This window comes from Ahaetulla prasina, chromosome 3 (genome assembly GCF_028640845.1).
Source record: "Ahaetulla prasina isolate Xishuangbanna chromosome 3, ASM2864084v1, whole genome shotgun sequence".
NCBI lineage: Eukaryota > Metazoa > Chordata > Lepidosauria > Squamata > Colubridae > Ahaetulla > Ahaetulla prasina.
The window spans coordinates 79,372,818-79,393,477 of record NC_080541.1 but is presented as its reverse complement, the minus strand read 5'-3'; the positions used below and the strand labels follow the sequence as shown (position 1 = coordinate 79,393,477).

The 20,660-nt window shown below is 41.0% G+C and overlaps 1 protein-coding gene across 2 annotated transcripts in view; it reads right to left on the bottom strand.

Moving 5' to 3' along the window:
• NEDD9 (neural precursor cell expressed, developmentally down-regulated 9) overlaps positions 1-20,660 on the bottom strand; it is a 77,751-nt gene that overhangs the window by 32,947 nt on the left and 24,144 nt on the right. For both annotated transcript variants that reach the window (XM_058175515.1, XM_058175516.1), the window contains exon 2: positions 8,556-8,978. In XM_058175515.1, coding sequence (XP_058031498.1) covers positions 8,556-8,978 — 423 coding nt within the window. The remainder of the gene's footprint in view (positions 1-8,555; positions 8,979-20,660) is intronic.

Below are 20,660 nucleotides of genomic sequence, written 5' to 3'. Positions count from 1 at the left end.
TACGGCCTACGTGGAGGAACACAAAGCCCTCCTGGAATCAGATGACCCAGGAATTGAAGAAGGGGAGGTTATAGACCATGGGGCGGAGGCGGCTGCCGCTGTTGCGGCCCTGGAGTTGGGTCAGGCTGAACCCAGAGTTCTGAGATCCAAAACTAGGAAGTGATAAAGATATTTGGGATTGTGTTGGTTTTCCTTATTCTCTTTTGTACGATATTCTGTTTATTCTTGACCCTTCTTTATTACGTATTTAAGATTTGTAAACTTAGCTACTTCGTGTCACCTGATTGCCATATGGCTGTTGTATGTGGTAAAAAATTTGAGTAAAATTCTTATCTTGTATAAGAAAAATGAAAATTTACCATACCTGATATGTATTTGTATAAACCTTTTTTGACCAATAAAAACTTTTTGAATAAAATATCCTTTCATTTGAGATAAAATGTCAGGGATGTGAGGTAGCACCTACTACGACTACATCTAATTAAGTACTTGCATCCAGTTCATTATCATTGGACTTATTCTTAATATTTTTTTAATAAAAATTATCAAGATATAAAAATACAAATGAAAACAGTGGAGAAATAGGAAAAGGAAAAGGGGGGAGAGAGAAGTGTAGGATAAAGAGTAAAATGATTTCCCCATCATCAAACTTATTCTTGATCACACTAAGCCTTTTAAGGATGTATGTACATGTAACTTACTAATTATTATTCTCCATATCTAATACCTAGCAACAGTGATACACTGAGGGATAGTGGACAGTGTCAGGAATCATCAAAGCTCTATATATCGTATAGGGCTGGGGTCTCCAACCTTGGCAACTTTAAGACTTGTGGACTTCAACTCCCAGAATTCTGGGAGTTGAAGTCCACAAGTCTTAAAGTTGCCAAGGTCGGAGACCCGTGGTATAGGGGTTATCAATTAATTAAACCCAAACCAAATCACATAAAATAGCTATATCGCTATATGGATTTAACCCGTTACATTTTCTAGTTATTTGGGTTCATCTATGATGGGTAGGTTAAGATTTTGTGAACAAATTAAGGTAGAATTCCATATTTTGTTTATTAGCCTCAAATCATATTTGTTTGTTAAATATTTGCAAAGGAGAGTATTTGTAGCTCAGGGTTGAAATGATCTTTTTTTTTTTTTTTTTTTGGCAGATATTTCATTACCAAACTAGTTAACATCATCACTGCTAGTCAAGAACTACCACTGATGATATTATCTAGTTTGGTAGAAATGTCTGTAAGAAAACAATCAAACTCAGAGAGCACCAAGAACCCCTCATTTGTTTCTTTGTTTGCCAAATTTATATGGCTGCCCATCTCACACAAAGTGACTCTACGTAAAAAAAAAAACAGGAATCAGAAGATTTTAACATATGAAAAGCAATAAAAATAAATAATAAATTAACAAGCCCATGAGAGGAAAGATCTAACAATACAACCACCCTGCAGTCTTCATATTATCAGGGATCCCAGAGCTTTCTATTGTTTTCAGGGCTTTTCAGAAGGCCCTAAGAACTATTTATAAGGATCTGGACAATTTATAAACATAAAATATAAAAGTATGCAGCTAAACCCATAAAACAGAGCAAATACAGAAAGGTGCATTATCAAAATCCCAAACAACACTCCTAAAGTTCAATAGTTTTTCTGAACAAAATCATTTCAACCACTTTGCAGAAGATCTACACAAAAGGAGCTGGACATGTACTGGTGTTCCAAAGAGCTGAGGCCACCAAAGAGAAATTTTGCCTTCAAATCCATGTGTCCATCACTTTTTATGGAGTAAAACCTTCAGTCATCATACAGGACAAGCGGAAGGAAATAGTTCATAAGATCACCTGGGACCTCACTGAATAGGGCTTTACAAGTGCATTGTTTCTATCCAAGTTTCAATAAAGGTAATATAAGAGAATGGCCAATGCTGTTTCTTTACCATTTTCAAGTCTGAACCCTGAATGGAAAGGATCCAGCTAATCTTCATTTAGGAGCTGAAATTTAACCAAAAGAGGAAGATCGAAAACCTACTGGAAGTTGTCTACTAAAGCTGAATTGAGAGATAGCAATAGCACTTAGACTTATATACCACCTCATAGTCCTTTACGGCCCTCTCTATGCAATTTACAGAGTCACTATATTGACCCCAACAATCTGGGTCCTCATTTTACTGACCTCGGAAGGATGGAAGGGCTGAGTCAACCCTGAGCCAGTCAGAATCGAACTCCTGACAGTGAGCAGTGAATTAGCCTGCAATACTGCATTCTAACCACTGTGCCATTAAAGTGGTCTCCTTAAGAAAGAGCACACCTTGCTAACTTCAACCTTGCTAACTTCAAGGTTGGTCAAATTTTCTCACTCTCATTAATTACCTTCAGAATCTAGATGTATTCATTCATTCAATCAATCAATTTATTTACTGCTTCAGTCTTCATGAACCCTGCAGAGGGTTTCTACCACCAAATTGTGCATACAATTTGGCATTTATTAGCAGCAGTTTGGGGCTAAGGTATTTAGCAATTCCACTTCCCTGACTCAAGAAGGGTCATGAGCTATTAGTGACAACAGACACCACGTTGCTAGTCCCACCCCCCCTTGACCAGCAATGCTTTCCAAATAGGTTTATAGGCACCCTGGGAAACATAGTTTATCTGAGCATTCCTGCTGAGTCTCCTAATCATTCACACTCACAGAAATGTTTAAATAATCTACCTGGGAAATCTTCCCTCACTCCCAGTACTCTCACTTCAAGGGCAGCCCCTCCCATCCCATTAGAAAGCTGACTCGAATCCTCCCACTACTTCATAATAATTGCTACATTCTTTGAGGAAAAAGTTAGTGGACTGCACCATATTGTACTATATTATGAAAATCATGGCTTGTTTATTTCAACAACAACAACAACAACAACAACAACAACAACAACAACAACAACAACAACAACAACAACAACAATAATAATAATAATAATAATAATAATAATAATAATAATAATAATAATAATAATAATAATAATAATAATTAAAAAAAAAAATATCAAGAGCAGGGCAGAGTAAAAAAGCAGACTGTTGCACAAATCTTCTGCAGGTTAACTTCAAACCACTTCTGATTTATTCTACATTTTAGTGAACTTGCAATTTCACAACCATTCAATCAATATAAAAACAATAGCACTGAAGAAGGATATACACAAATACAGGAGAAAAACTTTAAATAGTATTAAATAGTGTTCTAAAAATACAAATGTGCAGAGAAAAATGGATAAACTACACAGATTTTGTCCTACAGAAGCCTGCGAGGTCCATAATGAGAGAGAATTTCACAAAATTAGGGTCATTGTAATATAATGCAATAAGTTCAGTTCCCAACATCCAAAGAATATTTAGAAAGATTCCATAGGTATTCAAATTGTAGTTGAGTGGCCTAAAGAGACTAAGATTATACTGTTTTTAAAGAATGTCTACTTAACTTTGGGCAAAAGTCAGATAAATCTTTAGACTTATTATACTAGATTGGCAAGGATTTACAACCCATAACTGTTTATTTTCAATAATCGATAGAAATTCACTTTACCAATCCAGGAAAGTCTACTGTGGTTTCAACTCTCTTCATATTTTACTCATGGGATCAAGGCAGGTGCTTTGAAATTGTTCTATCATTATTTAAATCAGAAAGCGTCCAAATACACACATTCGAAAGATCAAAATCTTGTTCAATGGTATAAGGTTTCCCCAAAGTTTATTTATCTTCTAAGCCCAGATCATTATAGCAAGATAGCATTACCCATGATGGATAAATCAAATGCGTAGGATGTCAGATGGACAATTCCAACCCTCCTGTTCACAGCCCAGAATGCCTTGGTCCACCAGACTGACCTAGGGCACTTCCATACCATTCTCACAGCTGTTCCTGACAACAGTAAAACTAGACAGTTCCCGTCCCAACATTGGCACAATTTCCCATTTGCATAAAGTGTCCTGAAAGGTACAGGCAAGAAAAAGGAATTTCTCAGATTGAAAAACCATTTAAGTTACTTTAATATCACCACAAAGCTAAAGAATGAATAATAGCAGTTAAATCTAAACATTTATCACTGCTGGTGGGAAAACCTGGAAAGCCATCAAGGAACTCAAGATTGTTCAAGAATTATGGCCTTTTAGACAGTCAGAATTATGGCCTTTTAGACAGAAGTAGCAAACGTGTTGTAAATGGGCAACTCAGCCTTTTTGATTTATTTTTGTGACATACAATCCTGGTTGAAGAATCTCATTTTCAACAACTTATTCAAGCCATCAATCACTGATTTCATCCAATTTGAAAGCATTTGTTTTCAGAGCTTATTTCAGCACGGAAGGAGAAGTTGATCCAGCAATGGCCTTCACATTCCTCAGTTATGGCATCACTCTAAAAAATCTAATAAATAATAATACTCTAATCACCTGCCTGGAGATGTCTCTTGGACCTGCCTTGCCATGCCCGCCAGCAATAACTGCTGTGTGAGTATGGTTTTATAATGCTCAGTGCTTATCTAATGGAAACTGTTAAGCAGCAAACACTGTGTTCCACAGAGGGAATTAGCCACTTGTAAGGAGCTCGGTGCCCACTCCCTTTCATAGGCAGTTTTTCAAAGATCTCTTTGAACAACTGGTCCCTGCAGATAGCTGCTATTTTAACAGAGGCACATGGACTAAGTGGCACCATGTTTTTGTCCAACTCATTTCCTGATATGCTAGTTTGCTCTTTCGTGACATATTCTTCATGTTGAGAACCATTTGCAAATGTTTATTCCAGCTCTGCAACTATATTTTCTCACGTTATAGTCCCTTCAGGGTGGTGATATACTAGATTAAATATAATTCTCTATGCATGGAGTCAACTTTTTGTCCTTGATGTGTATGCATACTTACATATTCTCTTTTTCTCACATTTCCTTCTGTTGCCTTACACACAGCTGACGTGCTATATTCAGGACAGTACTGAAAGCCTCTCTATTTTTTACATTGATGCTGAATAAATATGTCCCTCTTTCTCCTCTATACAAATTACGGGCTGTGAAAATAAGCCATCTTAAAAAGGAAGTTGTAAATGGAGAGTTTTGTTGCATTTATTCATTAGCTTATCATTTTGCCTTCTCACTGGACAAGGATTGTGACAAACTGTGGTTTACACGAGAAAATCTTGCTAGAAGAAAAGAGCAAGCCATTTGCAGGCTGGCTGAAAGCTTCCAGATATTTTGACCCTCTGCTATTAATAAGGCTCTATGAGATTATGTGAGATGGAATATTTTTAACTCCACAGCTTTGCCAAGACACACAGAATACTTGCAAGTATTGCCTGCATGAAGCACAGCAGCTCATTTAATCTGCTAGGGACAGGTGTTGTCAGTTGAAGGAATGATATTCATATTTTAGGTGTCAAGTATTTATGTTATTATTTGTTTTTTATTAAATTATATTTAATATCCTCAAAAAAATGGGGGCGGCATAAAACCAGGAGTTCATCAATGTACATATTTTTTTGCAAGTAGGAGATATATGATGGGATTCCATCTCATATTTCTTGAGGTTACAGCTTTAGGTTATGTAATTTGGCTTTGATTTTAAACTTGAGTTACAGGTAGGATTCAATTTACCACCATTTGTTTAGTGACAACTCCAAATTACAACAGCACTTGTTGTGACTTATTACCATTTTTCATACTTACAGCCATTGCAATATCCCCATGTTGTCAAGTGATCAAAATTCGACACTTGGCAGCTGGCTCATATTTATGACAGTTGCTGTTTCCCAGAGTCATGTGACCTTGATGAACGTATCTTTTCTTTTATGTACACTGAGATATGCACCAAGACAAATTCCTTGTGTGTCCAATCACACTTGGCCAATAAAATTCTATTCTATTCTATCATCTTTGGAGACCTTCTGACAAGCAAAGTCAATGGGGAAGCCAGATTCACTTAATAGCTATGTTACTAATTTAACAACTGCAGTAATTCATTTAATAACTGTGGCAAGTAAGGTCATAAAATAGGGCTCAACTCAATTAACAACTGTCTCACTTAGCAACAGAAAGTTTGGGCTCAGTTATGGACATAAGTCGAGGACTACCTGTAGACATATTAACTTTGCTTTGGACTCCAGCTGCCCACTAGATGGTCACTCTTCAAATATAACTTTTGCCATGGTTTAAGGCCAAACGAGTTTCCTATATAGTGATGTCAGCCTTTCCAGAGTAGAACTTAGGACAGTGATGGCTAACCCTGGTGCCAAAAGCGGAGGGAGCACGGGGTGGTGGTGTCATGTGTGTGCGTGCCCACACCCATAATCCAATATGCCTCGCTCCCCGTGCATGTGCGCATGACCCCTCCCCGCTCTTCCCATTTTTGGCACATGATGGCACGGTAGGCCCATTTTTCTCCCTCCCCAGGCTCCAGAGGATTTCTAGGAGCCTGGGGAGGGAGAAAATGGCCTTCCCCACCCACCCGAGGCCCTCCAGAGGCCAGAAACAGCCTGTTTCTCAACTTCCAGTGGGCCTGGAAGGCCCAAGAATCAGCTGGCTGGCACATGCATGCACGCTGGAGCTAAGCTAGGGCAATACTCGTGTGCCCACAGATATGGCTCCGTGTGCCACCTCTGGCACGCGTGCCATAGGTTTGCCATCACGGACTTAGGAGGAGGAGGAGGAGAAGGAGGAGGAGGAGGAGGAGGAAGAGATAGCAGTGGCAAGGAAATGATTTCGTATCAAGGTATTTTATATTGGAATTTAGTTAAGCAGATGAAATCAGTTTAAACATGATTTTCACTACAGTTTCAAAATTCATAGAACCCAGTTGGCCATCTGTCATCAGCTATCCCCAACTTTGCAATCTCCAAACCACCCACACCACAAGCTGCCCAAATTTGGTAACAACATTTTCAGTGATGTAATTTCTTAAAGACTTTTTGTTAAGCCAAGGGTTAGAACAGATGGGTTATGTCTCGGTGGGGTTTTTATACACCCATTTCATCCTCAAATCTCTGTCCTCTCCTCCGTAAATATTTTGCCCATGATTAAATCAGGTATCTGTCGACAGTTTGCCCAATAAACAAATGGACTAAAAAGTCATTTGCAGTCTATAGAAAATATGTTTATTGCAATGGGGGAAGGAGGGAGGAACCCACAATCAAAATATCAGATAAGGTTTCTTTCCCGCCTCCAAAAAAAAGGGCTGAATAGAAAATGGAAATCTTAAAAGCTATTATTGGTTTTAAGTTTCTCTAAATTAAATGGGGTTGTAATTCAAGGTAAGCTGGAAGGATTCATAGTTGAAAAGGCAATCAGAACTTCTGCTCCTATCAACTTCAGTGTTAAGATTAAACTTTGGCACTGCCGGACATGTACTTTCTAGCTGTTGTATGTCATTGCAACACATTCATAATGGCTAAATAACAAGACCTAAGTATTCCGAGGAGTATTCTGATAATCTTGCTTTCCAGACTCATTATCAGAGGAAATGCAAAGGTTTTATTTAAAAAATAAATATTTTTTTCCTCCAGCTTTTAAGAGGCAATTACCTTGACTCCTGCCAAGGACATGTTAACGCTGTAGAGGAGTGCCAGGTGACACTTTCTTTGCTCTAGATTTTACACTGAGTTACCCGTTTAATTATGATTATCCAGACTTCCTGTTATTTCTGGCATAGTAGTAGTGTCACTCTTGCATCATTTTTTCCATGTAGCCTGCAACATACATTCCGTAAACCAACAGGCACTCTTATCTAAAGCTGGCATTTGCATAATTTTCGTACAAATAAAGAAAGTGTGACCAACGAAGTGTCTAGGTGATATGCTCTAGGACAGGGGTCTCCAACCTTGGCAACTTTAAGACTTGTGGACTTCAGCTCCCAGAATTCTGGGAGTTGAAGTCCACAAGTCTTAAAGTTGCCAAGGTTGTAGACCCCTGCTCTAGGAGGCTGCAGATAATGCGAAGCACACTCAGTACCATCTGTGTGGATTTATGTTAACAAAATTCTAAATCTTAATCCTTTCCATAGGATTAAGACCTAAAAACATTTTAGGTCTTCATACAGCATGCAGGCTAGTTAATTTACAATTTGAGTTGAATAAAGTTAAGGGTTATTTGTTTACAATTGTTTGGAATCTATCAAGGTTGACTCAATTCCACGTACTCTATAGCATGAAAGGGAACACAAGTCCCTTGGGTGTGTGATCAGGCATCATTTGTGCTAGTATTGGATTAGTCCCAAACTGTCCAGATTTTGGCCCAAACTACCGTTCCTGCTTCTGATTTGAATTTTGATTTGAATACATACATTTAGAGGATAGAATTCAGAGGAATTGTCTAATTCTATTATCCCTGTAGTGCTTTGACCATAATGGCTGCTCGTCTCTCTTGGTTATTAACATACCTCCCTTCTGACACGTTAAATGCATATTAAATACCATTTGTGTAGAAAAGTCCACCAAATTCAAACACTTTTTCAACCCCACACTAATGTGTTTCATACAAATGCTTTGGAAGCAGATGCTTGAAATATCAATTGCACCCACCTTATTGCCTGCATCAACGCCACCAAAACTTCTCTGCCCGGATGGAGGCACTTGGTAAACATCGTGGGCAGTAGGTACCTGGTAGATTCCCTGATTCAGATAAGAAGGCGGAACTTGATAGATGGGATCCCGAGGAGAGGTATGAGCATTTGGCACTTGGTAGACTTTTTGCTGGTTAGGGGACTGAATTGCTGGTCCTGAATTTGACAAGTCCTGATGAGATGGACTCTCTTGTACAGGGCCTACCAGAAGTTTCACACGGTTTCCAGGAACAATGCCTTGTCGTCCATGTAAAGAGCAGAGCCACCATCCTTCCAATCCTTCAGTGTTTTGTTCTATCACGGTCAAAATATCACCTTTCCGGAAGGCCAATTCTTCTGCACATTCTGGGACATTATCATAAAGGGCTCTTGCCATAAGATTCTGCAGAGAAAACAGGCAAGGGAAGGAGAATTTAAGTATAATACTGCTAATTAGTTGCATAATCAAATTTGTGGTAAATATGTTAAATAAATAAAACAACCTGAATAGATCTGCCTTTACTTAAAACATAGTTGACTTTATTTTGGAAGTTTGTGTGGAAGAGACTCTGTAAGTTAAATCTTAAGATTGCTCTCATGAAATGCACTTCAAATGTTTAATTTCTGATCCAGAATTCACAATTTTAGATTGAAGCATTCGCTATCCTTGTTGAACTAGAGGAATTTACAAACTTCAAGAAGGCATGCACTTTGAAAATTGATAGAAGACAATATCTGCAGCTCAGGATTGAACTGTGGGGTCCTTGGTGCTCTCTGAGCTAACACTGATGATGATACCTAGTTTGGTAATGAAACGTTTGCAAGAAAACAACCAAGCTCAGAGAGTACCAAGGACCCCACAGTTTGAAATATCTTGACACCACTTTTCTTGGTATAGATTTTGTAAAGCCACTACATTTGTCTTTTCAACATTCATACAGTAGAATTTTCATTCTTTCCAATCATTTTCTCTCTCATCAATGTCCTCTACTTCCACCCCAAACCCATCTTGAAAAAGCAACCAGCTTAATAATTGTGCAAACACAATTCTTAAATAGCAATCACAACAAAAATGATTCTGGATTCTGAATGCTAAAAAAATCTAAACCAGAAACCTCCTGGGAAGGTGGAAGCACAACGAAAAACTTGATTTTTAAAAAATCATAGGTAAAATGGCTGTTGTTGTTTGTTACGGTATTATTATAAATGTACTAGTTACCCAACTTCAATTAATTCTTCATGAGGCTTCAAATTCTCCTCCAATCATTCTGAGCCACCAAATCAGAAATGTTAATATAAATGAATTGTTTAGATTGCCATCCTGCTACAGGAGCTAATTTCTTATAAGCAAATGCTTTATGTAGCATGTTTTTCCCCTCAATTCAGCAAAGAAATCTTACCGTGTTTCCCTGAAAATAAGACCCTATCTTATACTTTTTTTGAACCTTGAAATAAGCACTTGGCCTTATTGCCATGCGCTCAAAAGCCTGATTGGGCTTATTAACAGGGGATGTCTTATTTTGGGGGAAACAGGGTAATATCTAAAACTTTTCAATGTTTTAGTATTCATATTCCATCAAAGGTAGCTTCCCCCTAATTTTCAAGATACCAAATAGAGCAGTGGTGGGTTGTTACTGGTTCGCCCTGGTTCAGGCGAACTGGTAGCAGTGGCAGTAGGAGGCTCCACCCACCCGGACGTCATCAAATATGATCCGCGCATGCGCAGAAGCTTCTTTGCATGTGCAGATGGGGTGTGCATGTGAGCGAAGCAAGTGCATGTACATGAGCGAACCAGTAGCAAAGGTAAGTGAAACCCACCCGTGAAATAGAGGTGAGAAATCAATACATTTAGGGCTCCCAAGTGCCTTTAAGTTTAGCTTCTTGTTCTTGAATCCAGTTCTCTCCTAAATCAGCCTCAATTGATAAGAAAATACTCAAGCTAAAGAAAGATGGGGATCCAACCTAGGTTTTGGCAGGAATCCACTGCAAAGTACCTTAGCTCTCCTCATCCTAATAGGTGGTAATGTTAGCCCACACCTATTTTTTTAAAAAAGCCTGCTATCTCCATTCATAGATAAAAATATGCCTTGCCCTCAACCCTTCTCTTTTGAGGAGATGAATGGCACCATCTGTACTGAGCTTGTCAGCCAAGCAGGCTTTCAGAGAAAAGCAGACAAACTATATAGTGAGTCTTATTATTAGAAATCTTCAGAGAGGCTTGTTGTGAAAGGTTTCATTTCTTGGCTTTGCTAGATATTGCAAAATGCTATTCATTTTGCGGCCTCAGTACTTCAAAGAGTTGCAAACTCTGAAAAAATCATGTGGAATGTGTACCTGGTCTGCTAACATACACAAGACAGACAAGGCATCTCATTTCACCTATTTATAAGTTTTGCTCAAATTGCTGCTGCAACTGCAAATAAATAATTGCCTACATTCACTAAACCATAGCAGTTTAATCTGTAAATGTAATAGGATGTGAGAATAACCTTGAGGAACAGGAGGAAGAGCCGCCATTATGAATAGGATAAGTATTCATAATGGTTTTTCCTAGCTTGGTCTACCTCAAAGGGCAGACTGGATAGTCACTGGATAGATTTGTACCACACAATAAGCTGTAAAACTATGATTTATTAACCACAATAGTCAGGTTCATGCAAGACACCAAGGTAAAGCCTTGGTTTTAAAGTTGTAAATGTTGTACCTTGATGAACGTATCTTTTCTTTTATGTACACTGGGAGCATATGCACCAAGACAAATTCCTTGTGTGTCCAATCACACTTGGCCAATAAAAATTCTATTCTATTCTATTCTATTCTAAGTCAATTTATGCCTTATCACAATCAGTAAATCCAGCCACTTCCCAGAGGGGTTTACTTCAAAATCACAACTATCTCAAAACTATGAGAGGAAGTGTGGTCTAGTGGTTAAGGTACCAATCTAGAAAGTGGGAAACCATGAGTTCAAATCCCGCTTTAGCCATGAACGTCAGTTGGATAACTTTGGGTCAGTCACTGCCTCTCAGCCTAACCCACCTCACATGGAGGTTGTTGTGGGGAAAAGGAGGAAGAAAATGTATTGGACATGTTTGCCATCTTATAAAAATCTAGGATATAAATAAACTAAAACACTCAGTTTGAAAAACCCAATTTCTCATGCAAACCAATTTTATAATAAGCTTACTTTCTCACATAGTAAAAAAAAGAAAAAAAGAACAAGTGTTCTTTTCTGAATGATAAGCCACTTGGTTAAAAGATTACACACAGAAGTGATTCATGTTCGTTGCTCACACCTTCCCGAAAGTATTTTTCATGAAAGTGGCCCTGAGGCCACTCCAGTCACTACATTTGCTTTCTTCTCTTTGGTGTTCTCCGGATCACCAAATTGGGATCGCAATTCTAGAGCACCCAGCCTTTTGCCCTGTAGGCTAGAAATTCTGTGGAATGAATTTACAATACATCTGGAAGGAGCCAGATAGGAAAAGCTGAACTCTGCAATGGCCATAGTAGTCCATCTATTTTGGTTGAAATAACACAGAGTGTTATGAAGAAAATAATTTTTTTAAGCAAAAAAATTGTTCAAGATAGTATACATTTGCTTGGGTAAATTTATCATGCTGTAAAATTAATCAAGAATGATGGTGGATCAACTTTATATGTTTCGGTTTTTTAGCCTTGCATTCCTATTGCCTTTTTTGTTGTTGTCTTAAATTAAGTACAAGATCATTGTGAAAGATTAGGCTAGTTTGATGAACAAGAATTTGAACATTCTACATAAATGGCAGTCTGCATTTAATAGCTTTGTCAGCTAATTAAAGGAGTTTTAGCTAACTAATCACCTGCCTTTTGACAAATTATGAGCTAGATTTAAATACATTTACATATTCCTAAGATAATCAACACAGATGTTAAAGGAAGTATATTTATAGTGTCATTCAATGTCAAGAAATAAGCCCCGGGAGTTCAGTGATATTTTTCTAAGTAAGTGGAATATATTCTTGGCTTATTTGGAGTCTGATGCCAGCTAAACATATATTCCTCTTCTTCAGAGTGATCTCAATTCCTTTATTTTACACAACAGAAAAAAAACAGGTTTGGCCATACCTGTTTCTGCTGCAAGGGTGTCTATTTGCTCCGAAGAGTGAGAACCAGTTGGTACAGTGGTTAAGGCATAGGAAGCCCTGAGCTAGGAACGGGGAGACCGTGGGTTCAAGTCCTGCCTTAGGCATGAAGCCAGTTGGTAACTTTAAGGCAGTAGTTTCGTCTCAGTCAAACTGCAAGCAGTTACCAGGAATCTTACCTCACATGCGTAAGGCCATATCTGTGCACAAAGACTTAGGAGTAATGTATGTTATGTTCATCCTCTTTTCACTGCTTGTGGCTGGAATTGATCACCAATGTGGCCTACTAATGTTTCAACAATTTAGAATAGAATTTTTTTTAAAAAAAATCTTTTTAGTTATCTTATCCATTGTTAATCATATATATTACCTTTTAAACTTTAATATTAATTCATTCTTCATCCTAATAAATTTGAACATTCTCGGGGTTGCCTTTCTACCATTTCATTTCCCTTGTTTACAACAATTCTTCTTCTTCTCTCCTCTCTTTCTCTTCCCTCCCTTCTTCTATCCTTTTCTATTTTCCTCTTTCCTCCTCTCCTACTCCTTCTCTACTTCCCCTTCCTTTCCCCTCTTCCCCCATTCCTTCCTCTCTTTCTAACCTTCTCTCCTACTCTTATTTCCCCTACCTTTCTTCCTCTCCTTTTCCCTTTCTTCTATTCCTCTTTCTCCTTCCTCTCTTCTCCTTCTTTCCTCTACTCTTCCTTCCATTCTCTTTCCATTATTGTATTCATTTTCAATTCAATATTTTCCACAATGGTATCCGGGCAACCCCGGATGGGGACTTTGAAAAATAAAGTTAATACATAGAATAGAATTCATTATCGGCCAAGTGTGGTCAGACGCACAAGGAATTTGTCTCTGGTGCATATGCTCACAAGTGTACATATAAACGGCAAGTAATAGGTCACAAATCATAGTTACAATCATTAATCATAAGTTACAAACCACAACTGATAAATCATAAGAAACCAATAGAAGATAGTAGAGAAGTAGTTCCATTGGTCGAGGGTGGTGCTATTTCCACGGTAAGGGGGAGGGGCAGATATGGCGGAAGTGGGGGCTCATATCGTGTTAGGGGGGTGCGCGCTCGATGCTTACAGGCGATCGCGCGCCCCGAGCCCTCAAACTTCTCCCGTTCCCCGGATGGTCAGGATCCTCAGGGCCCTGGCCTTCGGCTGATGTTATGCAATGCTCGGTCCGTGGCCAATAAGGCCCCCCTAATTCACGATCTTATTCAGGGGGGTGCCGCGGACCTTATGGGCATTACGGAGACCTGGTTGGGCCCAGAAGGGGGCGTGCCCCTTGTTCAGATGTGCCCACCGGGTTTCCGAGCATTTCATCAGCCGAGGGGCCAGGGTAGGGGTGGTGGGGTGGCGGTTGTGATTAGAGAGTCTAGAGCCGAGGAGACCACTGTACCTCAGATTGCGGGTGCGAATCCCTCTTGGTGAGATGGGGTCATAGATGTCAGATGGGCTTGCTGGTGGCGTACCTGGCTCCTTGCTACGTGACAGCTGCCCTGCCCGAGCTCCTGGAGGTGCTTGCTGGGGTGGCAGTTGAGACCCCCAGACTTTTAGTCGTGGGGGACTTTAACTTGCCATCGTCCGGCTCGTCATCGACGGTAGCTCGGGAGTTCATGGCTTCCATGACGGCCTTGGACCTGACCCAAGTAGTTGATGGCCCTACTCACGTTGGGGGTGGCACTCTGGACCTGATTTTTGTCTCTGGTCAGTGGTTGAGAGATCTGGACTTAAAGGAAATAGTCATTGAACCTTTGTCATGGTCAGATCACTCTCTTCTTCGTCTGGACTTTCTGACCGCCATTCACCACCGCAGGGAGACGGAGCCGACACGTTGGTTCCGTCCCAGGCGCCTGATGGACCCGGAGGGGTTCCGGACGGAGCTTGGGCCATTTCCTGAGGGTCTGGCTCACGGCTCGGCTGAGGAACTTGTTGCGGCGTGGGAGCGGGCCGCGGCGGGGGCCTTAGACCGGGTCGTGCCTTTGCGGCCTCTGACCCGGCGCAGGTCCCAACCAGCTCCTTGGTTCTCCGAGGAGCTGAGAGGGATGAAGCGCCGGAGAAGACGCCTAGAGAGTTCCTGGAGGTCTAGCCGTTCAGAAGCTGATCGGACACTAGTGAAGTCCTATACTAGGGCTTACCTAGTGGCAATGAGGGAAGCGAGGCGTACCTACGCCTCCTCCCTCATTGCATCGGCAGATAACCGCCCAGCCGCCCTGTTTCGGGTGACCCGCTCCCTCCTACACCAGGGGGGGCGGGATGGCCCGTTGCAGGGGCGTGCTGAGGAGGTTAACGGTTATCTATACGATAAAATCGTTCAACCGGGATGGTTTGGACCAAGATTGCGGTGATCTGGTGAGGCGGCTGAGGTGGTCTTGGTGACATTGTATGGGATGAGTTTGACCCTGTCGCTCCCGAGGACATGGACAGGTTGTTGGGGAGGCTGAATGCCACCACATGTTTACTGGACCCGTGCCCCTCCTGGTTGGTGCTGGCCACGCAGGAGGTGACACGAGGCTGGCTCCAGGCGATTACGAGCGCTTCTTTGGTGGAGGGAGTCTTTCCGGCCGCCTTGAAAGAGGCGGTGGTGAGGCCCCTCCTCAAAAATGCCTTCCCTGGACCCGGCTGTTTTAGGTAATTATCGTCCGGTCTCCAACCTTCGCGGCGAAGGTTGTAGAAATATGGTGGCATATCAGTTTCCCTTGCACCTGGATGAAACTGTCTATCTAGACCCGTTCCAGTCCGGTTTCCGACCCGGTTACAGCACGGAGACGGCTTTGGTCGCGTTGGTGGATGATCTCTGGAGGGCCAGGGATAGGGGTTGTTCCTCTGCCCTGGTCCTATTAGACCTCTCAGCGGCTTTCGATACCATCGACCATGGTATCCTGCTGCGCCGGTTGGAGGGATTGGGAGTGGGAGGCACCGTTTATCGGTGGTTCTCCTCCTATCTCTCCGACCGGTCGCAGTCGGTGTTGACAGGGGCAGAGGTCGGCCCGGGCGCCTCACTTGTGGGGTGCCGCGGGGTCGATTCTCTCGCCTTCTGTTTAACATCTACATGAAGCCGCTGGGTGAGATCATCAGTGGTTTCGTGTGAAGTACCAGCTGTATGCGGATGACACCCAGCTGTACTTTTCACACCGGACCACCCCAACGGTTATCAAGTGCTGTCCCGGTGTCTGGAGGCCGTCTGGTCTGGATGGGGAGAAACAGGCTCAAGCTCAATCCCTCCAAGACAGAGTGGCTGTGGATGCCGGCATCCCGGTACAGTCAGCTAAATCGCGGCTGACCATCGGTGGCGAGTCACTGGCCCCGATGGAGAGGGTGCGCAACTTAGGCGCCTCCTGGATGAGCGGCTGTCTCTAGAAGATCATTTGACGGCCGTCTCAGGAGAGCGTTCTACCAGGTTCGCCTGGTGCGCCAGTTGCGCCTTTCTGGACCGGGAGGCCCTATGCACGGTCACTCACGCCTCGTGACGTCTCGCCTGGATTACTGCAACGCTCTCTACATGGGGCTCCCTTGAAGGGCATCCGGAGGCTACAGTTAGTCAGAATGCGGCTGCGGGTGATAGATGGAGCCCTCGTGGCTCCCGCATAACACCCATCCTCGCAGGCTGCACTGGCTACCTGTGGCCTTCGGGTGCGCTTCAAGGTTTTGGTGACCACCTTTAAAGCGCTCCATGGCATAGGGCCGGGTTATCTGGGACCGCCTACTGCGACCAGATACCTCTCACCGACCCGTGCGCTCTCACAGGGAGGGACTCCTCAGGGTGCCGTCAGCTAGGCAGTGTCGTCTGGCGACGCCCAGGGGAAGGGCCTTCTCTGTGGGGGCTCCCGCCCTCTGGAACGAGCTCCCCCCAGGACTCCGTCAACTTCCGGACCTTCGAACCTTCCGTCGCGAGCTCAAGACACATTTATTCATCTGTGCAGGACTGGCTTAGATTTTAAATTTTATAGGGGTTTTAAATTGATTTTTAATATTTATATTTCTATTTTTAATGATAGGGCATTGGAATAAGTTTTTTAAAGATTATTTTAATTTTGTATATTGATGTTTTATATGCCTGTGAACCGCCCTGAGTCCTTTGGGAGATAGGGCGGTATATAAATTTAAATAATAAATAAATAAATAAATAAATAAATAAATAAATAAGATGAAAAAAGATGAGAAATGAGACAGTGCTGTGGGAATTCCCCCTCCCCCACCGTGAAGAATGATGGCATGGGAAGGGGGGAACTATCTTTAAGCAGGCTGGTTGCGATAATTTTTTTCTGCAGGCCTAACTATCCATTGAAATCTGTACCTGTCCTGTTTGGTTGCAGTGCCAAACCAGACAGTTATTGAGGTACAGTAATACAGATATTTGCAGGGATTGTTAATCTGGAGTCCTCCAGATATTTGGGGTGAAAGAACTATCACGGTCCTTTTTGCTTTTACCCAAAACTGGAGACACATCAGGTTGCTAGGTGGTCCCCTGTAGCGGATGTCTGTCCTTCTAAATTTATTGCACTGATGGCTTTAAAGACCCAAACTGCTACAGATTTCTAATCAAAATCTCTGAGTGCTAATCTCACTCAGACTAAGAAAAAAGCATCATCCATAGAAGGGTAACATTTTCTGGGCATGCTAGAGAAGGTGGAAAAAGAGCTAATTCTTTTGATTATTTTTTTTAAAAATTCAAAGCAAGGGAAGTAAAAAAAATAAATAAATCTAAAATGCCATGAGCCAACACATTTCGTAGAGTCAAAGGAAAGAGGCCAGTTAGCACTAGGGTGGGACGAGAGGGAGTATCCATCCTGTCTGATAAAGTAAACAGGGAGAATGAGTGACGTAAGTCGATCTTAGGAACCTAGCAAGGATACGCAGCCTCAGCGTAAACAGTAAAATAATAATCAATGCACCATTAAGTACGGTGGCTTCTCTATCTGCATTTAGTGCAAAAGACATGATTGTGTGTCGAGAGCTTCGCTTGGCCACAATAATTAATAAGAAAACTGCTGAAGATTGCTTTGCCCCCCTTTTTTTTCCCCTTGCACCATTTGAAAGAATGGAGAAGAAAATCCTCCCAGGCATGTATCTTTGTGTACCCTGAGCAATATACCAGGCTTATTTTTTAAAAAAAAAAAATTAGTACAGACCGACACCTACGCACACCATGAGTTTATTGTTACAGTTTCCTTGGTAGCTATCACCTTTTCTGAGTAAAGGAGGCACCCATTTCCACTATGAGCTGTTGTATCTTTTATCTTGGTAAGCGGAGGTAGGGTGGGCGGAGGGTGGGAAGGTTGGAGGAAAGGAAACAATATGATGTAAGTGTCTCAAGCAAAAGCTACAGCAAACGATTGCCATTTGCCAAGATAGTTTTTTTAAAAAACAAAAAACGGGAAGAATTTGCAGCCAATCTTTCATAGGCTGTTTCCCTCTCACTATTTGCGTTGCTTTTTTTTTTACTCCAAAAGGGAGATTCGTTTGGCTGCCGCCCTTATGTCGTTCAGGAAGTTGCCGAGGGCCGGGTTGTTCTCCCAGGCCTTGGGTTTAATTTTGGACCTGTCAGTTTGCTTTGCCTTGCTTTATTTGGATTTTGTATTTTCTTCTCATCAGCTGAATTTTACTTGTAGGCCGCCCATTTGGAAGTCAGGCAACCTACAAATTAAATAAAGCAACAAACACGTTTGCAAACTCCCAGGAATGGTGAAAGATTGGTGACAATTCTTTGTCAGGAATCACTCTGAAAAAAAACATTTTATTTTCAGGTTCCCTGCCTTTTTTCCCCAGTTGCTGGAGATGGTACTGTAGATAAAACTTTCCCTCTCAAGAAATAAGTGCCACAATGTTATATTAATTCTTCCTTTCAAACAGACAGAGAAGAAAGCTTTGAGTCATCAAAAGAACCTTCTGCTTACCTTCCTCCTGATTGTAAGAAATTACATTCCTATAGCTAGGAAACCTATTAAAACTTATGGCTGATCATTTGTGAAATTTCACCCCCACCCCCAGAAGGCAGCCAAAGGGAGTCTCTAAGATTAATAACAAAAGATACCATGGGATTAAAACAAGGTCAGGGAGTAAACCAAGGAAAATGCACGCTGTGTTGTGTGCCTGATAATGAAAAGCTCTAAATGCCAGCATACAATTTTATACCACTCTTTTATGTCTCAACCTCGCCTCCAGCTTCTCTTATCCCTCACCCCTGGGATAAAGTGTCTATTGTATTGCACCCTCAAGGGAAAACCCACTGAAGCATTGGGTGTGACAAATTTGCACAAAGCAGAAAGTAGAAAGTTTTGTAGGAAGGAAAACAGTCTAATTCCCAGCTACAGAGTTTAAAAATTACAATTCTGGAAAACGCTGCTTCTCTTCCCCCTCAAGAAATGGAAATTTTATTTTGTCTAACTATTCAGTAGATGCAAATAGGGCAATCTTCACCACAGATGAACAAGTAAAGATGTTATCTACGTTGTCTTAGCCACAGAAATAAGTATAGCTGATTCTTTTTTTAAAAAAAAAGGTTGTTCTGTTTGCAAATGTATAATTACTTCTAGCAAATTCTAGGAAAATATTTTCCGTAAAAATATCCAAACCTCTACACAGCTCTGAGAGTCAGTTATATGGCTGTACAGCATGGATCTATGATACGTAATTGATATATACTTGAATTTTATACTACAAAGAACAGAAAAAATGGAATTACAAAGACATTCCAGTGATTCTGGTAAAGAACTGGGTATTTCCTACTGATCTGAGTGTTTCTCTCAAGTATTACTTAATACAGTTTTACAAAGTCCATTTGGCACACATGTAAGCATGAATACAACTTCTGTCAGTAACTCATTAAAGTAGCTGCATCTCTTTCCAGATCATTACACTGCAGCAGAAGTTTCTGTACAGAAGCCATTCAACCCTACAAACAAAAAACAGGTGCTATGTACATGCTTCTTTATATTTCAAGGCACCTTCTCTGAAGCCAACTCAAAGCACTACGCAGACCTATTTAACTCATCATCACCATACTAGTGGGTCTTGGTAGAGAAAAATGATGGGTCTCATCATTTAATATAGTAGGGATGGTAGTTCCCAGAGTCCTAGAATTTATTCTCTTTATTCTATTTCAGTCTACTGGTCTTTAAAGGTCCCTTCAAATGTCATAAAGGCTGTGGTTCTCTTCATCTTCCTTCACCATTCCATTTTCCTTGTCCATCATTCTTTAGATCATCTCGTTTTATGACTTCATGTCTACTTTGAGAGCCTCCTAAAAATTTTCATAATAAAGTAAGACAGTAAGATTGAAAAGGCTTTAAAAATATATCAAAAGAACAGCTAAGGAGAAATGCAGATGTGTTGAAAGAAAGGTAAGGCTTTCACTTCTGAAATGTAGTCCTCCAGCCAAAGACAAAAGGTTCTCCAAGAAGAAATTTGTATGTATTTTGTGAAGGAATAATGAAGGCTTTCTTTGTGGAAAGCTTTGGCTAAAAATAATTCTAGCAGGACACTAAATATCATTATGAAATTCTGCCTATCCAACTCATAAACCGAAAGATTCATTTTCAAATTTGCAAATAAAAAGCGAAGATTTAAAGAAACGTAAGAGGATGCTAAATGCCAAATCTCCACCATTTCATTTTGGTGCTTCTCCCAAAATATCAGCCCTGAAGCAACTAAGTACTGTTAATTTGTCTGAAGGCCACAGCAGAAGGAAACATTTTGGCCTGGGTAGGAAAACGCAAGTAGTTCTATTTATCATTCCATAGAATTATTATATCGTAACTCCCTGTTTTCCTATACCACATCATATATGAGGTCCAGCAAAGGTTGCAATGAAGCCATCATCAGCTTTAGACAACAGAAGTAAAAGCAAGAATTCAAAATGCATTTATAATCACCACGTACATGTTTTTAAAAGGTAATTATAGCCTTGCTGTTTTTTAAAAAAAGTTAAACCACTCGCATTCT